Source organism: Vipera berus (genome assembly GCF_964194415.1).
Source record: "Vipera berus genome assembly, chromosome: 4".
NCBI lineage: Eukaryota > Metazoa > Chordata > Lepidosauria > Squamata > Viperidae > Vipera > Vipera berus.
This window is the reverse complement of record NC_138206.1, coordinates 40,032,784-40,060,500: the sequence shown is the minus strand read 5'-3', so window position 1 is coordinate 40,060,500 and position 27,717 is coordinate 40,032,784. Positions and strand designations below refer to the sequence as shown.

At 33.7% G+C, this 27,717-nt stretch overlaps 1 protein-coding gene across 1 annotated transcript in view; it reads right to left on the bottom strand.

Moving 5' to 3' along the window:
• The window catches only part of CRYBG3 (crystallin beta-gamma domain containing 3), a 74,079-nt gene that overhangs the window by 29,055 nt on the left and 17,307 nt on the right, over positions 1-27,717 (bottom strand). Inside the window, exons 4-13 of the mRNA XM_081326349.1 lie at positions 18,906-23,541; positions 18,058-18,105; positions 17,579-17,700; positions 15,781-15,925; positions 14,117-14,250; positions 13,072-13,186; positions 11,836-11,871; positions 11,135-11,268; positions 2,582-2,708; positions 141-283 (exon numbers count right to left, since the gene is read on the bottom strand). Coding sequence (XP_081182475.1) covers positions 141-283; positions 2,582-2,708; positions 11,135-11,268; positions 11,836-11,871; positions 13,072-13,186; positions 14,117-14,250; positions 15,781-15,925; positions 17,579-17,700; positions 18,058-18,105; positions 18,906-23,541 — 5,640 coding nt within the window. The remainder of the gene's footprint in view (positions 1-140; positions 284-2,581; positions 2,709-11,134; positions 11,269-11,835; positions 11,872-13,071; positions 13,187-14,116; positions 14,251-15,780; positions 15,926-17,578; positions 17,701-18,057; positions 18,106-18,905; positions 23,542-27,717) is intronic.

Sequence of the window (27,717 nt, the reverse complement as noted above, 5' to 3'; positions counted from 1 at the left end):
AGCTTAACCCAAAGGCAACTTTACTTTTAATTACTTATACCTTTTTATTTAATTTATTTATGGAGTTAAGACCGAAAAGGAATGATAACACAGGAAAATCAGGCAATTCATGCCACACAAAGATTTGAAATTCAACTTACACTCCACTTTTCACATTAACTGATCTTGTCACTAGGCCAAACCCTGCACATTCTAAATCAGGAATTTCTTGATTTACAACATCCAAAACGTTTTCATTTTCCTCCTCAGTTTCGAAAAGTGTTACTTCAGATTCCATAAAATCCTGCAATTTAAAAATTAAATTAGGAATATCTGTTACTACTAAAACTATCCTTCTGTTTGTAATCTCCAATTAGCCTGAACAGTGCCTAATAGTACAACTATTTTGGAATCAAGGTACTTCACATCTGTTAACTTAAAGAATGCTACAAAATTCAGGACCCATTATTCCTTGGGAATTGAAATTTCAAGGCTCTTCAGGCCTGTTGGATTTGCAAATTTGTGGCTGTTGCTGCAGTCAGCTGCAGTCACATGACTGTTTTCCAATACTCCCTGCATGTTTCCCACAAGCAAAAGCAATGGGGAAGCTGGCAGGAAGTTGGAAGTCACTCCTGCTCCCACTGGTTTTTTTGCCCACCCATAGCCAATTCTCTTTATCTGTTTAGGTAAGTAAATACCGCTGAAAGGATGACCCAGAAGATCATGGGTTATGTGGTGCATCCACAAAATTCTTCAGCTAATAAATATAGAGATATTTTCCTCAAATTATTTGATTTGTTCTAGCCAAAATACTGGCATACGTCAATTCAGTATGCATATAATTTAATTCATTATTACAATGTTTAGGCCCATCCAAAGTTAACATAAAGTTGTCTATCCTGAGAAAGTTATAATAAACAAATGACTACAATTATTTATAGCTGAATAGTGAAAATTTAATAGTGCTGCTTTTCTACATCCAGTACATTTTTAATCTGTTTTCCTTTGTCATAGAATTTAAGTAAAATACTCTGTAATATCCCCCCACTTTCCTTAAAATGTTGTGCTTAAAGGTTTGTCAACCCATCTGAATTTTCAATATGTATAAATATAATCTAAAACATGATCTATTCTTCACACAACTCCTAAAACAAGATAAAGGGAATCCAAATAAACAAATGAGACAAAAAACATTATATCTTGTTCATTTATATATTATGGAAAATGATTCAAAGATACTTATTTGTGTGTGGCCAAAGTTGTGTGAACTTCTAGGATTATTAGTTCATTTGAAGGAGAGATTAGAATCAGATGTTTCAATCAATGAGATGATTATTTGGTGTGAGTATGGGAGTATTCTGCCTTAAAGAGTAGAATTCTGGGTCTTCACAATCAAAGTCTGATATTCACAGATACGTGGAAGTGTCTTATGTTACGAAACTATTTCCAAAGAATTTGGACTTTGGAAGATATGGTTTGGGCCTGCTTTGTTGCTTCCAAACTAAGATGGTTTGCCTTCATTGATGAAACTAGGAATTCTGAATTGTACCAGAAAATTTTACAGGAAAATGCCAGAGTATGTGTGAAGTGAAGCTCAAGAGAGTGTAGGTCAGACAGTAAGACCCAAAATACACAATTTATTCAACTAAAAAAGGTTTAAGTAGAAGAAAGATAATGTTTTAGAATGGCCAGGTCAAAGTCCTGACTGGTAGAGACTTCATGCAAGGAAGCCCACCAATATCCCTGTGTTGAAGCTGGTAAATTCAGGGATATTGAGAAATGAATGAAAATTCTTCCAAGCTAATGTGCAGGACCAATCAACAGTTTTTGGAAATGTTTAGTTTAAGTCATTGCTTCCCACGGTGTGTATACCAGTTACTGAAAGCAAAGGTTCGCGTATTTTTGCCACACTCAAATATATAGTTCTTGATTATTTTCTTCAATAAATAACTGAACAGTAAGTAAAATTCTGACTCATTTGGTATTTATTTCCTTTATTGGAATCCAGAAATCAGAACTTTTATATGGAATTTTAAATATTACATTTTTAAGTGATTTATTTAAAGATGTGCAAGTATCTTTAAGTTGATGTCACAGGCTGAGAAAGTGTGACTGGTCCAAAGTCACCAAATCTGTTTTCATGCCTGAGGTGGACTAGAACTCGATGTCTTCTATCCTGGTGCTTTAACCACTACACTCTAACAATAAAAACAGTAATGCAAAAACTCCTGACGGACTTTTTTATCTTTCTTTATTATGTGAATTCTTTTAATGGATGCTTTACAGGTTAAACATTATGGTCTTCAAGGTTCCATAAACATTTATCAGATGTATGTAAAAAAATGTTACCTTGGATTCGATAAAAATGAGTAAAAACAGAGAAAGAAGATGTACTTTGTAAATTCAATCTAAAACTAAAGTATTTTTTCACTTTCTCAGTTTTATTGAATTGACATTTATTTATTTAGCGCATGGCATACCATACATGGAATTGAACTGACAATTAACAGCTTTTAATTTACTAATACATGTTCAATTCCAATTAAATGGAGAAATAAAATGTTGAAAAGATATTGGCTTAAAGAACAAATTAAGTACTTACAGCTTGCAAAAATCTAACAGAGAGCAAAACGCTGCTGATTCCACCCCATGATTGCCAGTGTTCATATTCTCCCTCCTCTAGCAAGTATTGCCGGCCTTTATATCGTTCCTTGTCATAAGCAACCCATCTACAATGTTGATAACACAAATTTGACAAAGTTAGAGAATGAATGAATATTACAAATGTATTGATAAATATTAAAGCATATCATTTGGCACTTCTCCTCTATGGCATAAATTTAGTAGCTTCAGTTATAGGAGGCAAAACACATGATTCTCTATAAACTTTGCCCTATCCTTAATCCAAGCCATTCAACATAATCCACTGCAGTATATTCTATTAGAATTTCACTGCAATATTATTATACATGTAGTTAGACCATTTATCTGTTGAGAAATCAATTCTACCTTTGGCAAAGTAAGTTTGGGGCTCGAGCATTGGCCAATGTTTTGAGCAAAAACAACTCCCCTTCAGGTTAAATAGCAAGGAAAGAATTTGCTGAATTATTTGAATTTTGAATTTCAATTTTCCCTGGGAACAGAGTACCTGTATGCTTCCATTTGTGGGATTCAAGGGAAATTCTCTAAAATATAACATTGTTTGTTACATATCTAATTTAGGATCCACCACTGCTTGTAGTTTATTGGACTGAGAACAATTAAGCTGCCAATATTTGGTTTTACAGTACATATATTTGGATTCTGATTCCAGAAGACATTCTATGTGCTGAATTCTCTTCAATGACTTGTGAATACTATATATTTAATCTTCTCTGGAACAAATAATTAATGCCTTTCTACAAATAATTAAATTTTACTCCAATAGTAAGTTTAAACTCAAAAATTATTTTTTTGAATGTATAAGGTAAATTAATTAATAAGGATATTAATACATAGAGTTGGGCCCCTAGATGTCATTCTTTATTCTTGAAAAAAAAAATTCAATAATTTTATTAAGGATTATATTATATAAGTAAAATGTATACAACTGCAAAATAAAGATTTTTTCTCCATCGAAGAAAATAAAAAAGCAAAAAAGCAAAGAAAACTAAAACAGAGAAAAATCCCCAGCAAGTATAATCAACATTAAGAACATATCACTATATCTTAAAATAAAACCAAACATATCTTAATTCTATATCGTCCCCTAGTTTCTAAAAACCAATTCCTAAAACCTCATCATTCCCTATTAAGCAGAAAAGTCCAATAAGGCTTATCAGAAATGACAACAAAAGTATTACAAATTTTATCTACTATATCCAATCTGAATCCACCCATTTTCTTTAAATAAATCTCCCTTTTCTTCAAATAATAAAAATTCAGTCTCATTCAAAAATAATTAGACATCACCAAAAATATTCATTGTCATCCAGTCTTAATCAAGAAGCCATTAAATATTGCCCCAAATAACAGCTCCTTATTTAAACCTTGATCCAATAGATTAATTTTGTATTCTTTTTTCTTTCTGCAAAATGTCTTTAAAATCCTATAAGAAACTTCTAGCATCTGCTTGCTTATGCTCTTTCTCGAAGTTTTTTCTTCATCTTTTCAAGCCCTCCTTAGACTTCTAACTTAGCAATTCCATCAAACACCTCTTGTACAGGTAGTCCTTGATTTACGACAATTCATTTAGTGATCATTCAAAGTTACAACAGCACTGAAAATAGTTACTTATGGCCATTTTTCACACTTATTGCAGCATTCCCATGATCATGTGATTTACATTCAAATGCTTGGCAACTGGTTCATATTTATGATGGTTGCAGTGTCCCGGGGTCATGTGACCATCTTTTGAGAACTTCTGACAAGCAAGGTCAATGGGGAAGGTCAACAACTGCAGTGATTCACTTAACAAATGTGGCAAGAAAAGTTATAAAATGGGACAAAATTTCTCAGCAACATAAATTCTGGGATCAATTGTGGTCATAAATTGAGGAATACCTATAATTTTAGTATAAAGAAATAATCCAAATCACTGATATGGTTTATTATTTGTATTTCGTTTTCACATTTTGAGTCATCATTTGTACGTCCATTATTTCCATCTCCTTCTTGTAAACTGTGATTTTAAATTCTACCTCTTCAAGGTTGACTCAGCCTTCCATCCTTCCGAGGTAGGTAAAATGAGGACCCAGATTGTTGGGGGCAATAAGCTGACTTTGAAATAATGCCGCTTGGGGGTCCCTGAAAGCCCTAATAAGCAGGCATATACACAGAATGAAGGCTATTGCTAAGCACATTGATTTGTGCTTTAGATTGTAAGCCGCCCTGAGTCTTCGGAGAAGGGTGGGATATAAATGGGATTAATATAATAATATATAATATACCTGTAGTTTTATTCAATGAAACTTGATACTCTGTAGTTACACCAGTTGATGGTAATAAAGAGTTAAATAATTCAAAAACCTCCAGTTGCTATGAGTCAAATGTTTTTTTTTAAAAACAGCCATCTGGTACCCACTAATGTCTAATCTTCAAATCTTTTCGTCATTATAGAGTGTAAACAGGTTTTTTATAGGGTTTTTTCCATCCGCATCAAAATCTTAAATCAAATCCATCTGAGCACCAAATCTGTGTGAAACTTTCCAAAACAATAATCATCCTCTTTGTTGTATATTCCAAAAAATAAAATCTTTACAAACTTATGAGGCTCACCCAGTGATTTCAATAAAATTTTCCAATCTGAAGGTTTTAATCTTTATAATCAAAGAATAAAAAAGGAGTCCAAAATGGTTAAGAGGCGAACCAGTCAAACTCACGAGTCCATATAAGTGGCATTATTGGCTACATGCACAATGGAATCCCACAATTCTCAGCCGATTGTAAAAACACAGCTCCTGCCGTCCCTTCACAAATATGCAGCTGTATGGAACACATGTGAGTAATCTGACAATCTGTTTTTAACTCCAGAGAGATTAGCTGCCTGATTTCTGCAACTGGATGCTTTCTTGACCACAATACGTTTGTCTCTTTTAGAGAAATGTCAGTTTGTCATTCGGCTCACCAGAAGTGTGCTTTTTCTTGAAAGAATTCAATCCAAATTTTTGAGATCTATTCTTCAAGCACCTCACTATGTTCTGAATATGGTGCATTGCTGTAAATCTGGACTATTTAAAATAGAAACTTCTGCCAGGATTTTCATTTTCTCCTATAGGCTTAGGCATTCCTTTTTCCCCCAGCCAGTTTAGCTCCTTTAATTATGACTGACAGCTTTCAGTCTTCCTGGTGCCAAGCAATGCATGTCAGACTGCAGTTCTATGGCTTTTCATGGCTGGACATAACCTTGACAGGCTGATTTGCACACTATCTGATCTCAAACAATGGGTCTTCATTTAGAGTTCAAGCAAATTTATCAGTTGTACCTAGAAAAATGTTCTGGAGTCACTTTTCACATCTTCTCCAGCCAGCCAGACATCTTAGCTATATAATAATTCCAAGATTTACAGGGGTTTAACCTTGGCTATATTCAACAGATATTACTGAAGGGAGTTATTTAAGATCCCTTTTTACAGAGACTGTCCATGTAATGGAAGAATAGTTGGACTGCTAGAGTGTGAGGAAATGGTGTTGAAACTGTTGTCTGCTCTTTTCAATAGGAGCCGTGGTCATGCAAACATCTTCTCTCAGGCAATTGTCCATTCCACCAGAACTGTACTTAGAGGCATTCAAGCTGGTGTTCCAACTGCCTGAATAATTGTGCAACACCTTTGTGTTTTCAAGTACATGCTGACAACAGAGGGATAGAATCAAGATCACGTGAAGTACTAATACCACTTTACAATGCCTTGGTAAGGCCACACCTGGAATACTGCATCCAGTTTTGGTCACCATGATGTAAAAAAGATGTCGAGACTCTAGAAAGAGTACAGAGAAGAGCAACAAAGATGATTGGGGGACTGGAGGCTAAAACATATAGGGAACGGTTGCTGGAGTTTAACGAAGAGAAGGGTGAGGGGTGACATGATAGCAGTGTTCCAATATCTCAGGGACTGCCACAAAGAAGGAGCCAAGCTATTCTCCAAAGCACCTGAAAGCAGGACAAGAAGCAACGGATGGAAACTAGTCAAGGAGAGAAGCAACCTAGAACTAAGGAGAAACTTCCTGACAGAACAACTAACCAGTGGAACAACCTGCCTCCAGAAGTGGTGAATGCTCCAACACTGGAGGTTTTTAAGAAGAGACTGGCCAGCCATTTGTCTGAAATGGTATAGGGTTTCCTGCCTGAGCAGGGGGTTGCACTAGATGACCTCCAAGTTCCCTTCCAACAACTTCTTCTTCTTCTTCTTCTTCTTCTTCTTCTTCTTCTTCTTCTTCTTCTTCTTCTTCTTCTTCTTCTTCTTCTTCTTCTTCTTCTTCTTCTTCTTCCTCTTCTTCTTCTCCTCCTCCTTCTCCTCCTCCAGAGGCAGACTCATCCCACCTAGTCTTTTGAATGCTAAGACAGAGTAAGAAGAGGGGTAGGTCTAATAGAAATAATAGCAAATGGCATGCAGATAAGGAAGCAGAGATGAGGGTCTGGAGACTGGCAGCTACCGGTATTACAAGTAGGCAAGAGGATTTTCATTGAATTGCTGGGATTACAAGCTATTGTGATCTGCATATGTGTGTTGTGCAATTAGCTCACACGGTGTAACAAGATGGTGGGTTTGTTGTCACTGTGAGTTGTGGGGGGGGGCACAAAGAGAGACTCAGCCAATCTCAATGTATACATAGTTGTACTTTTGACAATAAAGATTCATTCATTCATTCATTCATTCATTCATTCATTCATTCATATTCTGGCGGGAGTCCTACCTGGATCTTGAAGGTTTTCCTGGAGCTCAGCAACAACTAGAAAAGGAGCAACCACCTCATCCCAACAAGTACAGGAATATTTGGGAAAAGGCAATGGTTATATATTATCTTAAAGACTCTGAGACTTTAGTCTGAACTGAGTACTAAAAGAATAATTATTAAAGGATTGCATATCAAAGATATAGTTATGTGGCAAAGTCACCTTGCAAAGTCATAGAAATGTGGAGTTGACCCAGAGAAATAACCTATTGTTGGGAAAGGTGTGTGTTGCAATAAAGGATGTGTATAGATTTGCCAGTCCTTAGAGAGCAAAGAACCCTCAAATGGAACACATTATTTTGTATTATCCCCTATACACAGAGGCTTGCCAGGAATTATGTATTCTTTACTGAACATCGTGGTCATTCTGACTTGTTTTAACTTGTTACTATCAGATCAATCTGATTTTATTTCTTTGTCCAAAGCTAAGTATTACTCTGTAGTTTGTACAGTACGTTATAGTGTACCTTCTAATAATAACAATTATTATTTTCTTTTTATCCTAATTGTGATTTTCTTGTCTTATTTGTTGATTTATGACCAGAGGTAAAATGATTGAGCTATTTTCCTTTAATTTTTCAAAACAGCAAAAAATGATTCAAAGGTTTGCTACATACATGACATATCTTTATTAAAAGATGCTTTAGAATGGATTCAGACTATGCACTCATACACAAACATGGAGAGATACATTCATCACCAACAAATGAGCAAGAAAATAATCAAGGAAAACTGCATGCAAAGTAGAGTTAATTTATAATATTTGGTTATTAAGCTGGCTGTCTCTTTCTCTCTCTCTGTATATGTATGCATAACCAGAAAACATTTTAAAGCATCTTTTAATAAAGATGTGTCATTTACATAGCAAATCTTGGAACCATTTTTTGCTGTTTTGACAAATGTGAAGGCATATTCCCAGCTCAGGCAGCTTTATGACTTGGGAGTGACATAGGTAAATTACTCCCATTACACTTCACAGAAAAGGAATAAATTAAGGGAGAATAAACCAAGGAATGGCAGACTTATTTATAGTTGTAGCTGACATGAAGTTAACTTTGGCCACAGCCTATATTTTATCTTCCTACTGTCAGTTCACATAACATTAACATACTATCAATACAAAATATCTAGTTTTAAAAATTCTCTAGGGAAGCCCCTCTTCCCCATTCTGAAGCTCCTGAGATTTGTTTGATAAAAATTAGAGTTGGTTTTTTTAAAAAAAAGATAGTACTTGCACTTAGCTTTTTCACTGATAACTATCAACTAATACATTTATACAACCTTTTTTATACAAGTTTTATTGATTTTTTAATATTTACATATACATATATTTGTGAAGCAATACAGTGGTTGGGTAGTCAAAACAGCAAATAACAAGTTGTAAATAGTTCAGGTTGCATCAACAGGGATTCCCTCTCTGATTCCCTTAGTTATCACGTAGTCAAAATAGTCAAGTTAATACACTTCTAGTTGTAATCTAGTCAATTAACAAAATTTTCAATATATTTTCACTAATGCATATCAATATCCTGTTTTTAAATTTTATCTAATTGCAATAGAATATTCTAGAATAGCCTATAATATACAAGAGAAAGCTTAATTTTTGGGTAAGCCACAATTCCCTATTTCAATAAAGAATAATTCTCTTGTCTACAAAACTTACATTGTTCATTACAAAACATTCTTATATTTTACCATTAAAGTCTAGTTTTCATGTTAACAAATCACCATTAGAAAAATATTTTTTGTCTTAACCGTTCAACAATTATTAAAATACTATCTTTTATATATAAAATTCTAGATTCTATAATATAGTTCAAAAGTAACAACTAGTATATTCTATAAGTCGTCTTAACCGTACATCAATTGTTAAAATACTATCTTTTGATGTATCATTCCAAATTCTATAATATAGTTCAGAATTATATTCTAAAAGCTTACTTTTGTTTTCCCTTACAGATCTAAAACCTAAATGTAAAATCAGTTATATTTTTTAGAGATTCCCCTTAATCCATTGAAAGGTATTTTTATACTCTATCTTTAGGAATCCCCCCACAAAAAACAAGTTCAGTTTTTTAAATCTAACTCTTGCCTTCCTTTTGTGCCAATCAGGCTTCCCTTTTGGTATCTTTAAATTCTCAAATGTATCTCCCTTTCTTCCTATACCCCTTATTTGAATCCAGTGAGCATATCCAAATATCAATTTTGCAAGGAAAGTGTCCCCTTTGTAACCATTGTTGTTTTGCTTTGATAATTCAGTTTTTGATGATTGATGTAATATAGTTGTCATTAGATCAGTCAAGTCTTTTTCTTCTTCCAATTCTATCTGGGTTAGGTAGAAAGTAGTAGCTGGTGTTATGGTTGTCATTTGATTAGTTGAATTCTCGATATAGTGTATTTGAAGGCCTTTAGTGACTTCACTCTTAGTATTGCTTTGTTCAGGTGCTGTTGCTTTTTGAGTTGTAAGTTTTGTAGTTGCCATTGAAGTTTGGACTTTAAGGTTTTCTGTAGGTTGCATTTGTTGTTCTTTGAAGTCTCCTATTTTAATGTTAGTTTCCACTTCTTCTATTTGGTTTTGGATTATCTTTTCCTCATTTAAAGTCAAAATTTGATTTGGTGGCTTTAAGTTGTCAGATTTTTCTTGCAGTTTGGCTTTAATTTGCTCTTTCATTGCCAAAATCGTGTCCAGTATCAGTTTATAGTCAAGTGGTGGGATATATTCATCCATTTTGTTATTGTTTCCAGCTAACTCTTCCATGGAGGCTATTTTAATAAGAGTCAAAGATTATCCACCTCTGAAAGAGTTGTTTTCAGTGCCAGGTGTTCCCACACTTATCTTTAAAAATAATGTCAAGGACAGCTCTGTTATTCAGTAAGCTCTCACAACAGAAAAAAGAAATTTACTTGCTGTACCAGGTTTCGCCACAAGATGTCATCAATAACATATAAAATGCAATGTAAAAAATTTCTTCCCCCCCCCCAAATATAGAACTTTTGTAGCATTAGTCCAATTTTTTCCTTAATTCACAGCTTAGAGAGAAAATAGGACAGTGGATCCTCAGCAAAAAATAGCTTTTTAGTAAATAGATGAAATTACTTAATTTCTTTGCTGAATTACTTGAGTTTCTTTTAAAGCGTTAAGGCTTTAAGATTTGTTCCCAGAGTAGATATTCACCGTTTTTTAAAAAAATGGGGAAGGATTTTCAGAAAAGTCCCACAGGAAGATGGTTAAGGGAATAGGAAAGTTAAAGACTCACCTAGGTCCTCCAGATTGCTTCTTAGTGCTAGGTAGTGCTTTTGGTTTTCAGCAGGGAGCGGCTTAGTGATCGGCCATCTTTATGGCTAGTCTCCTCTTCTTCAGGCCAAAGGAGATTGTCCCAGATTCAAGCGGAGGGCTGCTGCCCTTCCGCGATTGCAGGGAAGGCCTCCTCGCAGTAATTGCCCCTCCAAGGCGATTTTTGACCCTTTTCAGGGTCCTCCAAAAAAGAAACAGACGGCAGGAAGCGGACTGTCCCCTGCGTGTCCAGAAGCGCCATGCGCGCAAACTGGAAGCCCATTTATACAAGCTTCTGATTAGCAAGCTAAGATACTTATAGTGGACTGGTGTGGGCTTTTATCTGTTTTAATGAAATACTGTTCTTTTTTACCGATTTAGTTTCCAGTGGACAGGTATTTACATATTTTAATATTCTTAATAGTCTGTAAATCACAAAATTATACTTACATTCCACCAATGACACGTATTGATCCAATTCCCTGGAAAGTATCAGCATGTTCAAAAAGTATTGGAATGCAATCAGTATTTTCAGAAAGTTTTTTACACCATCCTCCAAAGTGTGGCCTTTCATATATTATCATCTGCAGAAAATGGGAAAATTGGTCTTTTAAAATACATTTCTTATCCTCTATTTGGTAGATTGAAAAAAGTTTAATTATAAAAGGCTAAAGAATTATACAATTTGAAGAAACTACAAAGCCTGTCTGATCAGCAGCTTCAGCTAGCATTCCATACTTATGATTTCAACCAGTTTCCTAAGAGACATTCCCACTGGAAGAAGGGCAAACAAGAACATTTTTGTTGGAATACTTCCCTCTGCAGAGCTGCCCCCTCAAATCTAAAAAAAAAGCAAGAAAAGGAGATGGAGAAAATGTATTCCTGCTGCTGTTTTTTTACTAGTTACTCTGATTTATATCATTTTAAGAAAGCATGACTGAAATCAATGAGAACTTTAGTTTTGATTTTCCTAAATGTCTGAAGAGTTTTAAAGGGAAATTATGGATGGGATAGTAAGATTGGTTTAGTCAACACATATCTACTACAATTAATACTTCTAAAATAAATCTTAAAAAATTAGTGGTAAAGAAGACCAACGTGTTGTCTTTCACACAAATAAATTCCTCTCCCTAAAAGGATATTGTGCTTACCATAGTATTCATAGGCATCTGCACCTTTAGGCCACCCTAAAGTACAAAATAAAATAAGAAATATGAAAACATACTTCCATATTAATACATAGTATAGAGTTAAGATGTATTGATTCTATGATACTTTATAAATCAATCAATCAATGAGTCATTCTTTACATTTCTTCTCTTTACTTTTACTGGTTTTAGGAAGCTGGTTTGATTTCATGAGTAAAAAAGCTTCATCAGCATCACGGCTGACTAAATTAATTTGTTCTCTAATAGAGGACAGATATCCCTCGGATTATTTTTCTTTTAGTTTCTAATTCATAGCACCAACTTAAAGAGTTACTAAATACTAAATATTAAATACTTATAGGGGTTTAGGCAGTTCCAGATATGACTGTTATATAAACATACAACTACTTGTTTTCAAGGCAACAAATTACTGTACCCATTAATTTGGATGGATGGGAGAAACGTTTGAGAATGTAGTCCTTACATCTTTACCCTAGTAGTAGGCAACCAACAGCCATGTCTGGCTTCAGTTTTGTTGCAATAACAATTTCAATTTAGTCAAATTGTACCTGAAATTTTCTAGTCTAATCAAGATAAACTGAACTAAACTGGTTAGGAGCCAGTGAGAGCTATATTTTATTACCAATTTTTCTAAGGGAATTGGTACTTCTTAAGAACCATGAATGCAAAATTTGTAGTGACATAATACTCTTTTCCTGATGTTTTTAGGGAGGGAGGAAACTGAAAGTGGCAAAATATATTTATACGGGTTACAAAGAAATATATTAATACCAATCCAAACTGATTTTGCAGATATAGATTTCTACTATAGCAAAATCACTTCTGAGCACCTCCTGGAAATATTTATAGAGACATGGATTGATCTATAATAATAAGAGTATCAAGCCACTATGACTTTTTCAATCCTGATTTAGCAGACAGCATCCTATAACTAAAGCTGATAATGAGAGTTATTTATTTTTTCTTCTTCAGTATTTCGACTTCGTAATATCTTCTAAGTCAAACATAAGTCCCTTTGTCAAGTCACTGGAAGTTTAATTTTAACAGACACAGATCCTTTATCAAAAGGTTAATTGCTTATTTCTGAACTCATAATAATATGACAAAATAAATACGAATTTTCAAGAATGGGCATGTTCAGACCTAGACTCAAAATTACAAAAAGACAGAATGGACTCTAGCAAATTAAATTGATTATGGGCATTAATATCACCTTACCATTTTCAATGGTCGAAGAGATTTTACATCAGTGGCTGAAAGTTTACATGGGCTTTGATTTTCTTCTAATACTGTTTTTTCTCCTTTATAATCAGTATCTGAATAAGCAAGCCATCTATTAAAATGAAGAATTAGCCTATTAACATGGTAATTAATGTGCAACTTTATTCATATATCTTGGATTAGCATTCATTATTCAAGGAGCATATGGTCTTTCAAAATATGGTATTTTATTTTGCTATCATAGGTTATAGGCACACCACACAAATAGACATAATTTTTGAATACATGGGTACATTTGGAATTTAAAAAGTATGGAAGTTTTAAAATTTGGCAATCATGGTAGGTTTTGCTAGCATCCATTTACCAAAAGCAAACTAAAAATATTGCTCTTAGTTGCTCTCTTCCTCCCCAAATGCTTTCTGCCATCTGGTTTTACGTTTTGCTTTTTTCTTTCCAAGCGAACATATTTATAAAGAACAATCATGGAATCCTAATAGGACACTCTTTAAATAATAGCCTGATAGCTTCTGATTTTTGTTTTTTTAATTAAAAGAATCTAAAAAGAAGGATCACCAAGTGGCATAATTTCCTCTATTCAGTGTTAGAAGAATATCTATTATTTTAAAAGGTACTGGAACATGGGTACAATTGAGTTACAATTAGAAATGATGACATAAACTTTTGAGGTAATTGCAAAAAAGAGCAGAAAATTTTCAGATTCAAAATAGTGAAATAAATATTTCACCTTTTTCTGTTACTTGTTACACATACAAGTATCATAGGCATATACTAGATATAAAAGTTCTAACATTAAAACTTAATTTTAGTAAACCATTTCATTTTATAGTATTTTGATAACTTCAGAAAGTCTAGGAAAGCTATTATTTGATAAATAGAACTGTATCTTGTGGATAATAATCTTCTGATAAAGATAACTTTGAAGGCATTGCAAGATAACAATTATTTTGCTTACTTTTTGCATGATGAACAAATAGCTATTGTTAACCTTTACTTATATAAGTTTAAATAAATATTTACTCACACTCCTGCTTTCACAGAGATGATAGGATTTTCAACTTCCAATTCATCTAAATTGGGTATGCCAGTCTGAATGCAGATTGGAAAATGACCTCTACTATTGTGTGAGCAAAGTTCAATTTCAGGAATACTACAATCCTATGAAGCAAATTAAACCAGAATAAAACAAATCAGATAAGAAATATTATATACATGTGGACATTAGCCCTCTCTGCCCCTGTCAGTTTTACAGGAAGAATGGCTAAATGAGCTAAACCTACTTGAGCTAAACCTACTTATTGTAAGATTACATTAACAGAGTCTTGCGAGTCTGAAAGTACATTTCTCTCTTTATTAATATTGATAAAATTAGCATTAAAAACTTGCAAAAATGAAATATTTCCATACTTCTTCTTAAAAATAGTTGAAGAATTTAGAATATAATATATATCTGGTTAATTAAAGGTATCTTAGAAGTAGGATTTACTTTTGCATAAGCATGCATCTAAGCATTCATAAATAGGATTGTATTCACAGATTTTAAGAACTTTTTTATGACAATAACTTTTCTAGACTGGAACCCACTTCATCATTGTTATTAAATATATCACTTGTTTTGTTTTCTTACTCTCAAAGAGTAATAAGAAAGGAAACAGTAGTTCTGTTTACTGTTAAGATAACCCCAAATTGCTAAATAATTTAACTTGCTTGTAGCACTACATTTCAGTTATTATTGTGAATTTATTTTATTTAAAGTTGATATAGTCATCTGAAGTTTCTCTTTAGGAGAAATTTTGAGAGGCTGCCTCATATTTTAAGAGCCAATTTATCTTTTTCAGAAATTTGGCACTTAAAAAAAGCAAAGGTAGCATTTTATGGTTATACTTTAATTCACAACTTTAAAAATAACCTTTTGGATTGTTTAGAGTTAATAAAGCTAGGCAAAAATGCAAATTGAGAGTTGACGTTAAATGCCTGCAATTTGTTCTCACATGAAATCTATGAGTAAAGAAGAATTTCAACATTAGCTAATCACTTCCCCCTTTTCAACAATATTTTTGCTATTTTTATGGCTCTATTTTGCTGAATTTGATACCATTTGACCACATAAGCAGCACAATATGTAGCCAAGTCTCATGTACGTAGTATGTTCTAGTTTAGCATTCTTCAATTATCAAACATTAAACAAATGATAATACAGTGGTGTTTATACACTTTGATCTCATTCTGCCATTGTCATTATAATGTCACTCATGCACATTTTTAAAAGATTGGTAAACATTTGGTTTGTTAATAAGCAAAATAAAATATGATGATTAAAGCTTGATATAGGAAAGACAAATCTGGGACACAGAAGTAATTTCAAGAGTTACCAAAAACCAAAATGAAAATAGCTGAATCTTTGATAAATTCAACTATAATGTGTCAAACTGCTGGCCTGTGGGCCGGACACGTCATCTGGAAGCCGCGCCCACCCCATTGCCAGCAATGGCAAAACCATCCCAATACGTTGCACGATGTAACGTGACGTCGCGAGTTTGACATGTCTGCTCTAGGTAGAGAAACAAATAAAACATTGAGGAAAGATAAAGTAGAGTGACAGGGAAATATATATAAGGATACCCATTTGGTAACCACAAGTAGCATCTGATTTTCACAACAATAAACTATTCATTATTATTGTTATACCTTCATTATATGCCTGATGGAACCAATTGTGAATTTTTCTTGAGCTTTCTCTCTGTGAAGATTCAAGATGTCAGTCAGCATCCTTTCTCCTTCTTCTAGAACATATTTCTGACCTTCAAATGTTGGTTTCTCATATAAAATCCAGCTACATTAATGAATATATCAATATAAATATGCCACTCACATTGCAAGCACAGCACCAATACTAATAAGGATCCATGTTTACAGTGATAATTATTTGCAGCCTCTCACATGTGTAAAATGAGCACACAATGCACACTGATGTATAATATGAGCAATGGCTTTTCCAGCAAGAAATTTCTATTGCACACTGCTACAAGAAATATCTGCCACTTAGCTACATTATTTTCATTTGTTAAACATATATGCCCTATTTTTAAAGATTTTAAAAATCAATATAAAAATATTGTAAGACAATCTTTTTTCTTTTAGTTTCATATGGATTTTAAATTTCCCCAACATACCATTTTTAAATACTTTAGCTTGTCATTCAGAACTGGTAAGGGAATATATATTATTTTTCTAATGTTAGAATAACATAGGTTGGCAACAATGATCACAAAAAAATAATTTCATTCTAAATAATACAATAGAAATAAATGATCTAGTGCTTGTCACTTAAACATTTTCTACACTTTGACTACTTCCAATATTGCTTAGAAAGCTTACATAATTGCTTATTATGTAAATTATTGTAGATTATTTATACTACTTGTCATTTGACTTTGCACCAGTGATTCTTTCTTCCTAATTCACCTCACATATTTGTTGTGGAAAATTGGAAGCAGGATCATTATGCATGCTGCCTTGAGTTGTATAAAATAATGGTGCTATATAAAACTAACAATAAATATTATTTATTTTCTGATATCACAATTATTATAGACTGCCTGGAAATTACTTTAAACATTTTTTCCTGAACATTAAACCATAATGTTTCCACATCTATGTATGATTATTAATTGAGATGTTATGTCTGTAGTCTTATTCCTAATAATGTGCTAAGCACATTGGTTTGTGCTTAAATTGTAAGCTGCCCTGAGTCTTCGGAGAAGGGCGGGATATAAATGGGATTAAAATAAAAAATAAATAAAAATAAAATATATTTTCTGTTTTCTGTTTTTTTGCAGTGAATATATTCTTAGGTAAAGGTAAAGGTAAAGGTTCCCCCGCACATGCATGCTAGTCGTTTCCGACTCTAGGGGCCGGTGCTCATCTCCGTTTCAAAGCCGAAGAGCCAGCGCTTGTCCGAGGACGTCTCCGTGGTCATGTGGCCAGCATGACTAGATGCCAAAGGCGCACGGAACGCTGTTACCTTCCCACCGGAGTGGTCCCTATTTTTCTACTTGCATTTTTTACGTGCTTTCGAACTGCTAGGTTGGCAGAAGCTGGGACGAGTAACAGGCGCTCACTCTGTTACGCGGCACTCGGGATTCGACCCGCCAAACTGCTGATCTTCTGATCAACAAGCTCAGCGTCCTAACCCACTGAGCCACCGCATCCCTAGAGAATATATTCTTAATTACCAACAAATACAGATTTCTGAAAAGTATACATTTACTTGCTTATCTTGCGTTTCAGTCTTCTTAAAGCTCTGACAAAATAGTCAAACTAAGGAAAATGCAAATTATTACTGATAAGTATTATATGGCCAAAATTATAGTGAATAAACTTTGCATAGTGTGCTGTCTTTTTTGTAGTTTCACATATATCTATTATCAACATTGTCATGATTTTAGTCAAATGTGATTCCTGCTATAAGATATATTTTTCTTACCATCCTCTAACAACTCTGACTGATGCTTCTTTTGAAAATACCCAGACGGTAGCATCTACCACATCACGATAAATTTCTACCGGTAGTTTATTTGTGTTCCCATGAAAATCACAAATAAGCATCTGCAATGACATGCAATGGTTTAAAGCAAATTTGGTACATTCATTTTCTATTCCTTTTATATCAATTATACTGTTTTTGGCACAAACATAACATATTTGCATGACATAATCATTAAGCTAGGTTTGATGATTTAAATTTTATGGGTCAGGCCAGGCTAACTTATCTAGCTCTTAAAATGAAACCATCACAAGAAGACTTATCAACCTCTTTACTGCATTCCATTGTTGTAGCAGACAACTATGCTAGTTATATTAAGGAAAATACAGACGTCTTCATATATTCCGCACTTTTGAGAAATGTTTATGACAAAGCAGACAATACTGAAATCTTATTGTCTTACATAAAATCATACTCACTTTTCCGGGTCTTGGACTGCACTTGTGTCTGACCCTATCAACAGGGCACTATAATCGGAAAAAAAGAAATAATTTTAATATTACAATAATCCAAGAAAAGATATTTTAAACATGTTTATGAAGCAAAACATAGCTTTTTAAAATAAAAGTCTATAAATATACTAACAAGCCAGTTCTGAGAATCTTAAAGACAAAAATCAAACTCATGGAAGAATACATTTTGTGTCTTCATTAAAAACTATAAGCAGTATATTCTGAGTCAATTCTTACAATTTCTATTAAAATATAAAAGGCTGTGTATAATACTACTTTTCTCATACTATTCATCAGAAGAAGATATCAACTATTATGTTTTAAGCAGATTTGGAAATGTGAGCATATGTGCTAATTTATCAAACATCACTGCAAGAAACAGAACTATTATATCATCCTGCCTGATATCAAAAGTGATGGTAGCGTTTCAGCTAAGAATGTTCACTCTTCTCCACTTACAACTCATTTATGAAATAACTTTTCCTCACATCCGACCTAAAATTCCAGGAGAAAAAAATAGTAAAGGAGAAAAGTAATTTTCAATTCAAATTCTGCTAAAAAATTGTGCTTTTTTCATTTCATCTGCCTGGTATATTTTAGACTGTACAATATACAGACTGTATATTGGCTAAAGTACATTGAAAGAGTTGTGTACCAAATTATCACAGTAAATTAAGCAGAATCAATAGATTCAACATTTTGTTTATATGGGAAATTTATCACCATAATATATTTAGCCTAAAGAGGTGTGTATAGAAGAAATAAAATGTATAGATTATGTTCCTACTGTATATAAATTTAGTGAAAAGAATTACCTTTTGAGAGTTTACCAATTTCAGCAACTTTTTAGATTTAGATTGTGGGTCAGCTAGCAATGTCCTGTTTCCAAGGGTACTTCCTTTTTCAACTAAATAACTTAAGCCAGGCAGATTTTCAGAATATGTATACTTTAAAAAAGGCTTTATGCCAGGGTCAGCTTTTTGAATAAAATGAACTGCAAATGTTGAATTTAAAGATGAGGTCTCTTCCAAATGAAATACTTCCTTAGAAATAAATTGTCTACAAAAGTCTTCTGAGAATTCAGTATTTTTATTGTCTTGCCAAGTACTAGAAATAGAGGTTTCTTTTTCTTCCTCTTGATTTTTTCCTTCATAAAGTTTGTCTTCTCGTTCATCTTCATTATATTGATTACTAGACTTTAACTTTTCAGACACTGATTGCAAAAGTGATAAGACAGATAAAGATTGGTTTTCTCTTGGTGATCCACTATGGTGATTTCCTGGTGAGATATCAGTGGAAGGCAAGTCCTCTTGGGAACCATCATCTTCATATATAGGAGACAAAGCAAAGGGGTAAATCCTGTATCGCTTTGCTTCCACAGTCATGAAAGATTCTGAACAAAAATCACCTGGCATCTCATTCAACTGCTTGCTTTCATCATAAGAAGGAAAGAGCTCATCTTTGAATCTGGATGTTTCATGCATCTCATTACTGTTATCCAAGGATAAATCAGAATGGGATAAGGTATCCATTATTTCTTCTCCTGAAAGAGAGTAGCTTTCATCTTGAAGACTGTCTTCATACAAAATATTATAGGAAGAATTGTGTTCCCAGTGTTCTGGTGTATGAAAGGCAAAACAATTTGGGGATTTCTTTCCATTTTCACTGTCACCATCCAGATAATAATCCATTAGTACATTATCTGCTGTTAAACATGGGTCCTCATTTACGTCTTCTCCATGGACAAAACCAATGTTTGATGAGTTGCTCAACAGAGATGATTCAGATATACTAAAAAGGGCATTGAACCTAGTATCTTGTGCTATTTCTTCATTTCTCATTTTGCTACTGTCCCATTCACTATGTATTTCATAATATTTTTCATGTGCTTCCTTTCTTTCAGCAGTAATAGCTTTGCTTTTTCTTATCTCATATTTTGGAAAATCATTCTCCATATTATGTCCAGGTGAACATAAGGATGTAAGTTCATCTTTATATTTATCAGAAAAGTTACCATATGTATTGTTTGAGTTAAAGGGTAACACGTTCCTTGTTAAAACTGAGCATACTGAAAAATGCTCATAGTTCGTAACAGCCTCTTTTTTTACTAAATTACATTGATTCTCACATGTCCAGCTATTAGTGATATCACCAGCAATTGCCATATTAGTTGCACAATCATCTTTATTGTATTTGGAATTATTTTTGTCAGGACTAGAATCTAGTTTAGCTATGTCATCATACCATTCTTCACAAATTGTTTGGCCTGAACAGACATTCTTTGGCATAATTTCTCCAGAAACCTCTTTACTGTCTTTTTTGAAGTTAAAAGGAACTGAGACATTTGTTACACTCTCAACAGGGTGCTGCTCTTCAACTGGGGATACTGGACTTAAATTTAAGGGTATTTCAATTATTTCAGGAAGTTTAGCTGGTAATTCTGCATCCGTTATAGGTACCTCTGATGTTTTAGTGTAACATATACTATTTGTATTTTTAGAAAAATCCTTACTTAAATGTTCCTCATATGGCACAACTGTTGGATTTTGTTTGTCTGTTTTAATAATATTGTCAGTTATTTCCTTTGGTTTTACCAATACTGAATTGTGTAAGTCAGTTTTCCCTGTGATATTCAATGGTTCCTTTTCATTCTGAGTAGCACTGTTAAATTTATCTATCCCCTTAACTCCAGAGAACTTTGTGATACAATTCACATTAAAGGGCTTTAATGAAGGGTTCCTTGACTGTATTTCTTTAGATTCTGACCTCATTTTTCTATTATTCTGATCTTTTTGAAAGCTAGGACCTAATTCATTATTCTTAGTGTCATTATTTTGATAGATGCAAGCTGTTTGCTTTGATCTAATTTCTTCTATTGCTAAATGAAGAACTTCATCTACTATTTCATCTGCCTTTTTAAACAAGAGTGTTAAGTTTTGAGATTTAATTTGCAATTGCTTTCCTGTTTCAACATTTTTCAACAGTTCCTTAAAAAACTGGTTGTTTGATTTAGGAAATAAAGCAGCAATTGTTTGTTTATTCATTCTAGTAGCAATTTCTGAAGGCATAGCCATGAGGCCATTAGAATTCTGCCCTGAGGGAGTTGTATTAATTTCTTTGCTCTGCTGGGTAGTAACAGGCACTTCTGACACTATCTTTGAAGAACGTATAGCATCCATGTAATAGGAAACTGAGGCCAGTAATGGAGGTGAATAAGTAGTATCTGATATTGATTCAGAAGATATACCTAATTTATCTTTAGATGACAATTCCACAGTATTTTCTTCAGAATTTATAGGAATAGAATTGGTTTTGTCAAAAACAGTCTCTATTGCTTCACATGCCGAAGAATAAAGATCTGAAGTATCTTTAAAAGAAGTTGTAGGAATAGCAGACTTGGGTGCATGTACATTGTCAGATGTAAAATCAGGAAAGGTCTCTTTTATGAGAATGGATTCAGAATCCATTGAATAAGAACTAGTCAAATATTTTGTTTCATTAGAATGTGGCAAAGTCTTTTTTCCAGAGTTATCTCTGTCAATAGTATCAGGGATAATCTGGGATTTAAAGTTGTTTCCAGATTCCAGAAAAAAATGTGACTTTAAGTCAGCTTTAGAATTTTCAGACATAGAATCAGAGTAGCATATTTCACTAAAGTCTGTTTCTGCAGAATTTGCTCCAGTGGTGACTCTTGTAGGCTGCAAAATATTTTCCTGTTCATCAAGCAAAAAATATGAACCCTTCAAAAAATTCTGATCTTTTGCATGAGATGAAGATTTAGCCATAGTATCCAAATGAATATTATCTTCATAGATGTTAGCATTACTGATCAATGCAGGTAAGAGAGAGGAAGCATTATCTGGTGGCGAGTTAGTTTTTTCAGGTTTCACAGGTAGAGAATTGTGAGTCAAGCACTCATTTTTGGAAGAAGAAATAAGAGACCGACAAGAGACTTCTTTATTTTCAGGATGCTTGACATGATTTCTTATGCTACTGAGCAATGAATTGCTTGTTTTCTCAGAAATAATTGAAGTTTTAATTGCATCACTTTTTGTAGTTTTAAGAGATGACATATCTGTGTTATTTACATGTCTTACGTATTCCAATTCAAAGAACTTATTTTGTTTCTCAAGAGGAGATGGAGAAATATTTAAGTTGGTTAATGGCTGGATCAGAGTTTTATTCTCATCTTTCTTGGCAGGATGACAGTGACAATCATTTTCAGTTTCGAGACTTTGAGGGACATTATCTATATCTGGTTTGAAGGAGTCAACACATGTATATTCAGTATCTAACAAAGAAATGTTGGCTTCATTTTCCTCTTTACCCTTAGACAAACCTTGGACAAGTTCCACAACAGGTATTCCAACATTCTCCTCAATCACTTCACTAGTCCCAATATTAGACATTATGGATATCCTGGAATTATTTTGTACATCTCTAAGTAATAATGGCTCAATAGTTTCTTTACTCTCTAGGCCACTCTTGCTGCATAAGTGCAGCCCAGATCCATTTTCTGTGGAAAGGGCTAACATTCCTGATTTGAAAACTAATGGCAATTCTTCACTCTCTGCTGGTTTATGGAGAAGCAAGTGAGAATGATTTTCAGTCATCATATCTGTATTTAATTCTTCCTTGCTGTTTGTTCCATTATTTACTTGATCACTACAGTTATGGCTATTCATGTACAATAATGGATTAACTGATTCTAATTTGAACTGATCGTCAGTCCAAGAATATTTATCTTCTAACAATTGACCATTATTAGTTGACACTATTTTGGGATAAGATGAAAACTCGTTTTTTATTGCCTCTTTTGTTTCTGTGTTAGAAAAAGCACATAAATGTGTTTCTTTTTTACAACAAACAATGGAAGCAGTGTTTGACTCTAGCTGCATTTGTAGTTCTTCTAATGATTTTCTCTTTTCACCTAATCTACTGTTTTCTGAATTGATTTTTGCAGAATCTATATTTTGGTAGCTAGAACTGACTTGATTTGGTATCAATGCTGGTAGCTCCAACAAAAGCTTCCCATTAATTTCTGATTTGTCTGAAACTGATACACATTTTACACACTCAAGTTCTTCAGTGCAGTTTTTGATGGTTTCAATTTCTGTCAAAAAGGTAATTTTGTTGTTTAGTTCATTGTGTTCACTATCACCCTGAACATCCTTCTTCCAATTCATTTTTGACAAAAGCATATTTTCTTGTGCACTTTGTCTGTCATCTTTAGTTTCAGGTTTTCTATTCTGCAGTAAGGATTTTGGTTCTGTTGTAGTTTCTGAGCTTAAAACATTTATGATTTCCTCTTTTTTGCTTTCCACAGGACAATTGCTGGTTCTGGTTACTTTTTCTTGCTCCAAGTCTGCTTGTTTCTTAAGCAACTGCTTAATTCTTGCAGAACCTCGGTAGGTTGCATAAGTAATTGCATGGGGCTCATTTTCTGTTTTTCTGGAATAGAAACATTGTTAATGGCATATTAGCAAATGTTTCTAGCTATACACAATTATAAATATACCTACTATTCAAATAGTTAACCTATATTATATAGAGAGGGAATGGTACTAAAAGTATAAGATGTGTAATACATTTAATAGTTATCTACATAATAATTGTAGAACTACTGAAAAAGAATTATTTTTGGATTAAGGTCAAATCCCTGATCTAAGGAAGAATCCTAAGCAGAATATATTTTTGCCAAATACATGTGTATTAGAAATCTTAATAATAATAATAATAATAATAATAATAATAATAATAATAATAATAAAGTTGGAAGGGACCTTGGAGGTCATCTAGTCCAACCCCTGCTCAGGCAGGAAACCTTATACCATTTCAGGCAAATGGCTGTCCAGTCTCTTCTTAAAAACCTCCAGTGTTGGAGCATTCACCACCTCTGGAGGCAGGTTGTTCCACTGGTTAATTGTTCTAACTGTGAGGAAGTTTCTCCTTAGTTCTAGGTTGCTTCTCTCCTTGACTAGTTTCCATCCGTTGCTTCTTGTCCTGCCTTCAGGTGCTCTGGAGAACAGCTTGACTCCCTCTTCTTTGTGGTAGCCCGAGATATTGGAACACTGCTATCATGTCACCCCTCACCCTTCTCTTCATTAAACTACACATACCCAATTCCAGCAACCGTTCCCTATATGTTTTAGCCTCCAGCCCCCTAATCATCTTTGCTGCTCTTCTCTGTACCCTTTCTAGAGTCTCGACATCTTTTTTACATCGTGGTGACCAAAACTGGATGCAGTATTCCAGGTGTGGCCTTACCAAAGCATTGTAAAGTGGTATTAGTACTTCACTTGATCTTGATTCTATCCCTCTGTTAATGCAGCCTAGCACTGTGTTGGCTTTTTTGGCAGCTGCAGCACACTGCTGGCTCATATTGAAGTGATTGTCTACTAAGACTCCGAGATCCCTCTCACAGTTACTACTATTGAGCAAGGTACCACCTATACTATACCTATGTATTTGATTTTTCCTGCCTAAGTGTAGAACCTTACTTTTTTCACCATTGAATTTCATTTTGTTAGATAGTGCCCAGTGTTCGAGTCTGTCCAGATCCTTCTGTATCTTAAGCCTATCTTCTGGAGTATTGGCTATTCCTGCCAGCTTGGTGTCGTCTGCAAATTTGATGAGTTCCCCATCTATCCCCTCATCCAAATCATTAATGAAGATATTGAAGAGCACTGGGCCCAGAACAGACCTTACACCCCACAGAAGGAGAGGCAAAATGCTACTTTAAAGCTGGAACAACTAAGGATGATTTTTGGCTGCCTTGTGTAAATGCTGGATATGAGGCAAAGGCAATATCATGAGAAAATGGTTGAAAAATATGGCATGCTTATACAGTAGATAGGTACAAATAAGGAAGAATCTTTGGAAAGATTTCTCTCCATGGGAATAAATTTGTTAGCATTGAAACTACATCATTACGCTAACATGAATCGCAATAGCCAATGCTATTAGTGGAATGATGGTAGTTATATAACAAAACATCTGGAAGGTATTAAAGTTAGTTCTCAACTTGTAACCACAACTGAGCCCAGGATTTCTGCTGCTAAGCAAGACAGTTGTTAAGTGAGTTATGCCCCTTTTTATAACCTTTTTGCCACAGTTATTAGCAAATCACTGCCACTGTTAAGTGAATTATGCAGTTGTTAAGCAGATCTAGCTTCTCCCATTGACTTTGCTTCCCGGAAGCCAACTGCGAAGGTTGCAAATGGTGATTACATGACCCTGGGCCAGTGCAACTGTCCTAAACACATGCCAGTTGCCAAGCGTCCACGTTTTGCTCACGTGTCCAGGATGGTACAACAGTCCTAAGTGTGAAAAACAGTCATAAGACACCTTTTACAGTGTCATTGTAACTTTGAACAATCACTAAAGAAATGGCTGTTTAGTGGACAAATGGACTACCTGTACATTGTCAGAGGTTGTTTTACTTTATAAAACAATGTACAAAATCCTCATATGCACTATTTTTAAAAATATGGGAACAGAAAATTCAAAGGCTAAGTATCAGCAATTACTTAAATTGTTCTTTAAAACAACAATTTATTATTAGACTTAGAAACATTTTGAAAACTTTCTTTTGGAGCAGTAGGACTTGAACAAATATAAGGCAGCCTACTTTCTGCTCATGTATTTTTGATTGACTTTTTTTTTAAATTATGAAGGCTATATTGACTTTGTGCCAATAAACTGTTATTTACAATTCAGTGAAGCTCAGTGCAGAAATGCATGGATACCTCTTAGCAGGCTTCCTCTGTAACATAATGTTCTATGATTTAAACTGAATATAACTCTACCTCCATTAAAAGCATTGTTAAAGCAATGAACCTTTAGTATTTGATTTATAAAACAGACAAGATTATTAGTAAGCATAAATGAGATCTAAACACATGTTGTACAAATGAAATTAAAGGCAGTTATTGACTGTAAAATCAGGTATGTAGATCATGTATTAGGCTACTATTGGGGTACGATAAGATGACTATGTCTCACTAGGAAGGTTGTATGATTCAGGTTTTAAAAACCTATAAAATATGATATTCTGTCATGAATTATATATAATTTGGTATAATCTCTGCCTTAAATGTATTTTATAGAACTACAAGTGAATAGAAACTAAATGAATCTAAAATAAATACAAATTCTCTTGCACTTAATAGCCTACATAATGCTAATGGAAGCTATAGTAATGTTGCCAGGATAGATTATTCTGATGCCATCCTTATTTTTATTTTATTTTATTTTTGGGTGGGGAGGAAAGCAGATTATATATTCAAATAGTTCAATCTGGTATTTCAGAGCTCCTGATATGTTTGACAAATACTTTAATCCCTGTAACAGCTTTCACTGAAATAAAATATTTAGCATTTGAGAAAAAAAGAAGATAATGTTGTATAATATAGTATTGGCATGTTTGCTTTTATATTTACAGAATTAATGATTTAGTTCACAGCGTATAACCCACTTTATTTTAAAAATTGTAATGGTAACAGAGAAAGTTTAGCTCAAACTAAGCTCTTTATTTCTGTTGTAACTTATAAAATTGTAATTGACTTCTTTTACTCAAATCAGTGGTATACTGACTAAAATAAATTACTGAAATTCTTGTAAAGTACATTTTTCTGCTTGCCTTAAGACAACTAAAATATAGAAAGCTAAATATGCTTACACTGACTTTATTTTCTAGAACATTTTACACTTAACAGTAGGTACAATCAATACCTGTTCTTGTTTACATTGTGGACTACAGTTCTATCTACTGAAATTGTTTCTGAACTTCTAAAAGATGAAAGAAGATAAAAGTTATTTCAGGCATGTGAAACAAATGAAATTATTTTCTCTCTCTCTAGCTCTGCAGTCCCTATTATTTTTATATTTTTGGCCTGGTTAATCCATAATATCATGAAAACTTGATCAGAACTTCTCTGGAAAGGAATGTGTAAGATTTACTTAAAATAAAATCTGCTTTTTTTTCACTTGTATAATTAGTATTGATGAACATGACAGAAATTGTGCAGCTAGAGATATCTATGTCTAAATACGTTTATGCACGTTTATCCACAAATAGGAAACACATTTACACATTTAATAAAAGTAGTACTGGAATCATACTTACTGTCTTGTAATAAAAATATCACCAAATATCTCACAGACATATTAATTTTATATCTTTCAAATATATTCTCAAGTTTAATAAAAAACTGAGTTCTGAGTAGCACAATATATGCTTACTGGAATCTGGCAGGAAGTTGTGAGGATTTCCCCATTTAATGACCTGTGATCCTTGCTTAATGATACCAATGGCTAGGATTGCCATTGCTAAGTGATGTGGTCATGGGATATCATGCTTTATGATCTCACTGCTGAGTGACAGAAATTCCAATCCCAATTATCATCATTAAGTGAGGACTACTTGAAAGCACAAAAAAGACATATGTGAAAAAAACTGGTCATCCAAAACACTGTACTGAATTTTCTCAAAGCCCATAAATTTATCTGCATAAAATAAGCCACTCACATTTCTCTACACATCTAGATTTTCATTGTGCAAAATGCATACATGAAGAAAAGGGATGTTCCATGGGAAGTCTAGGCTCATATTCAGATTTCATGTTT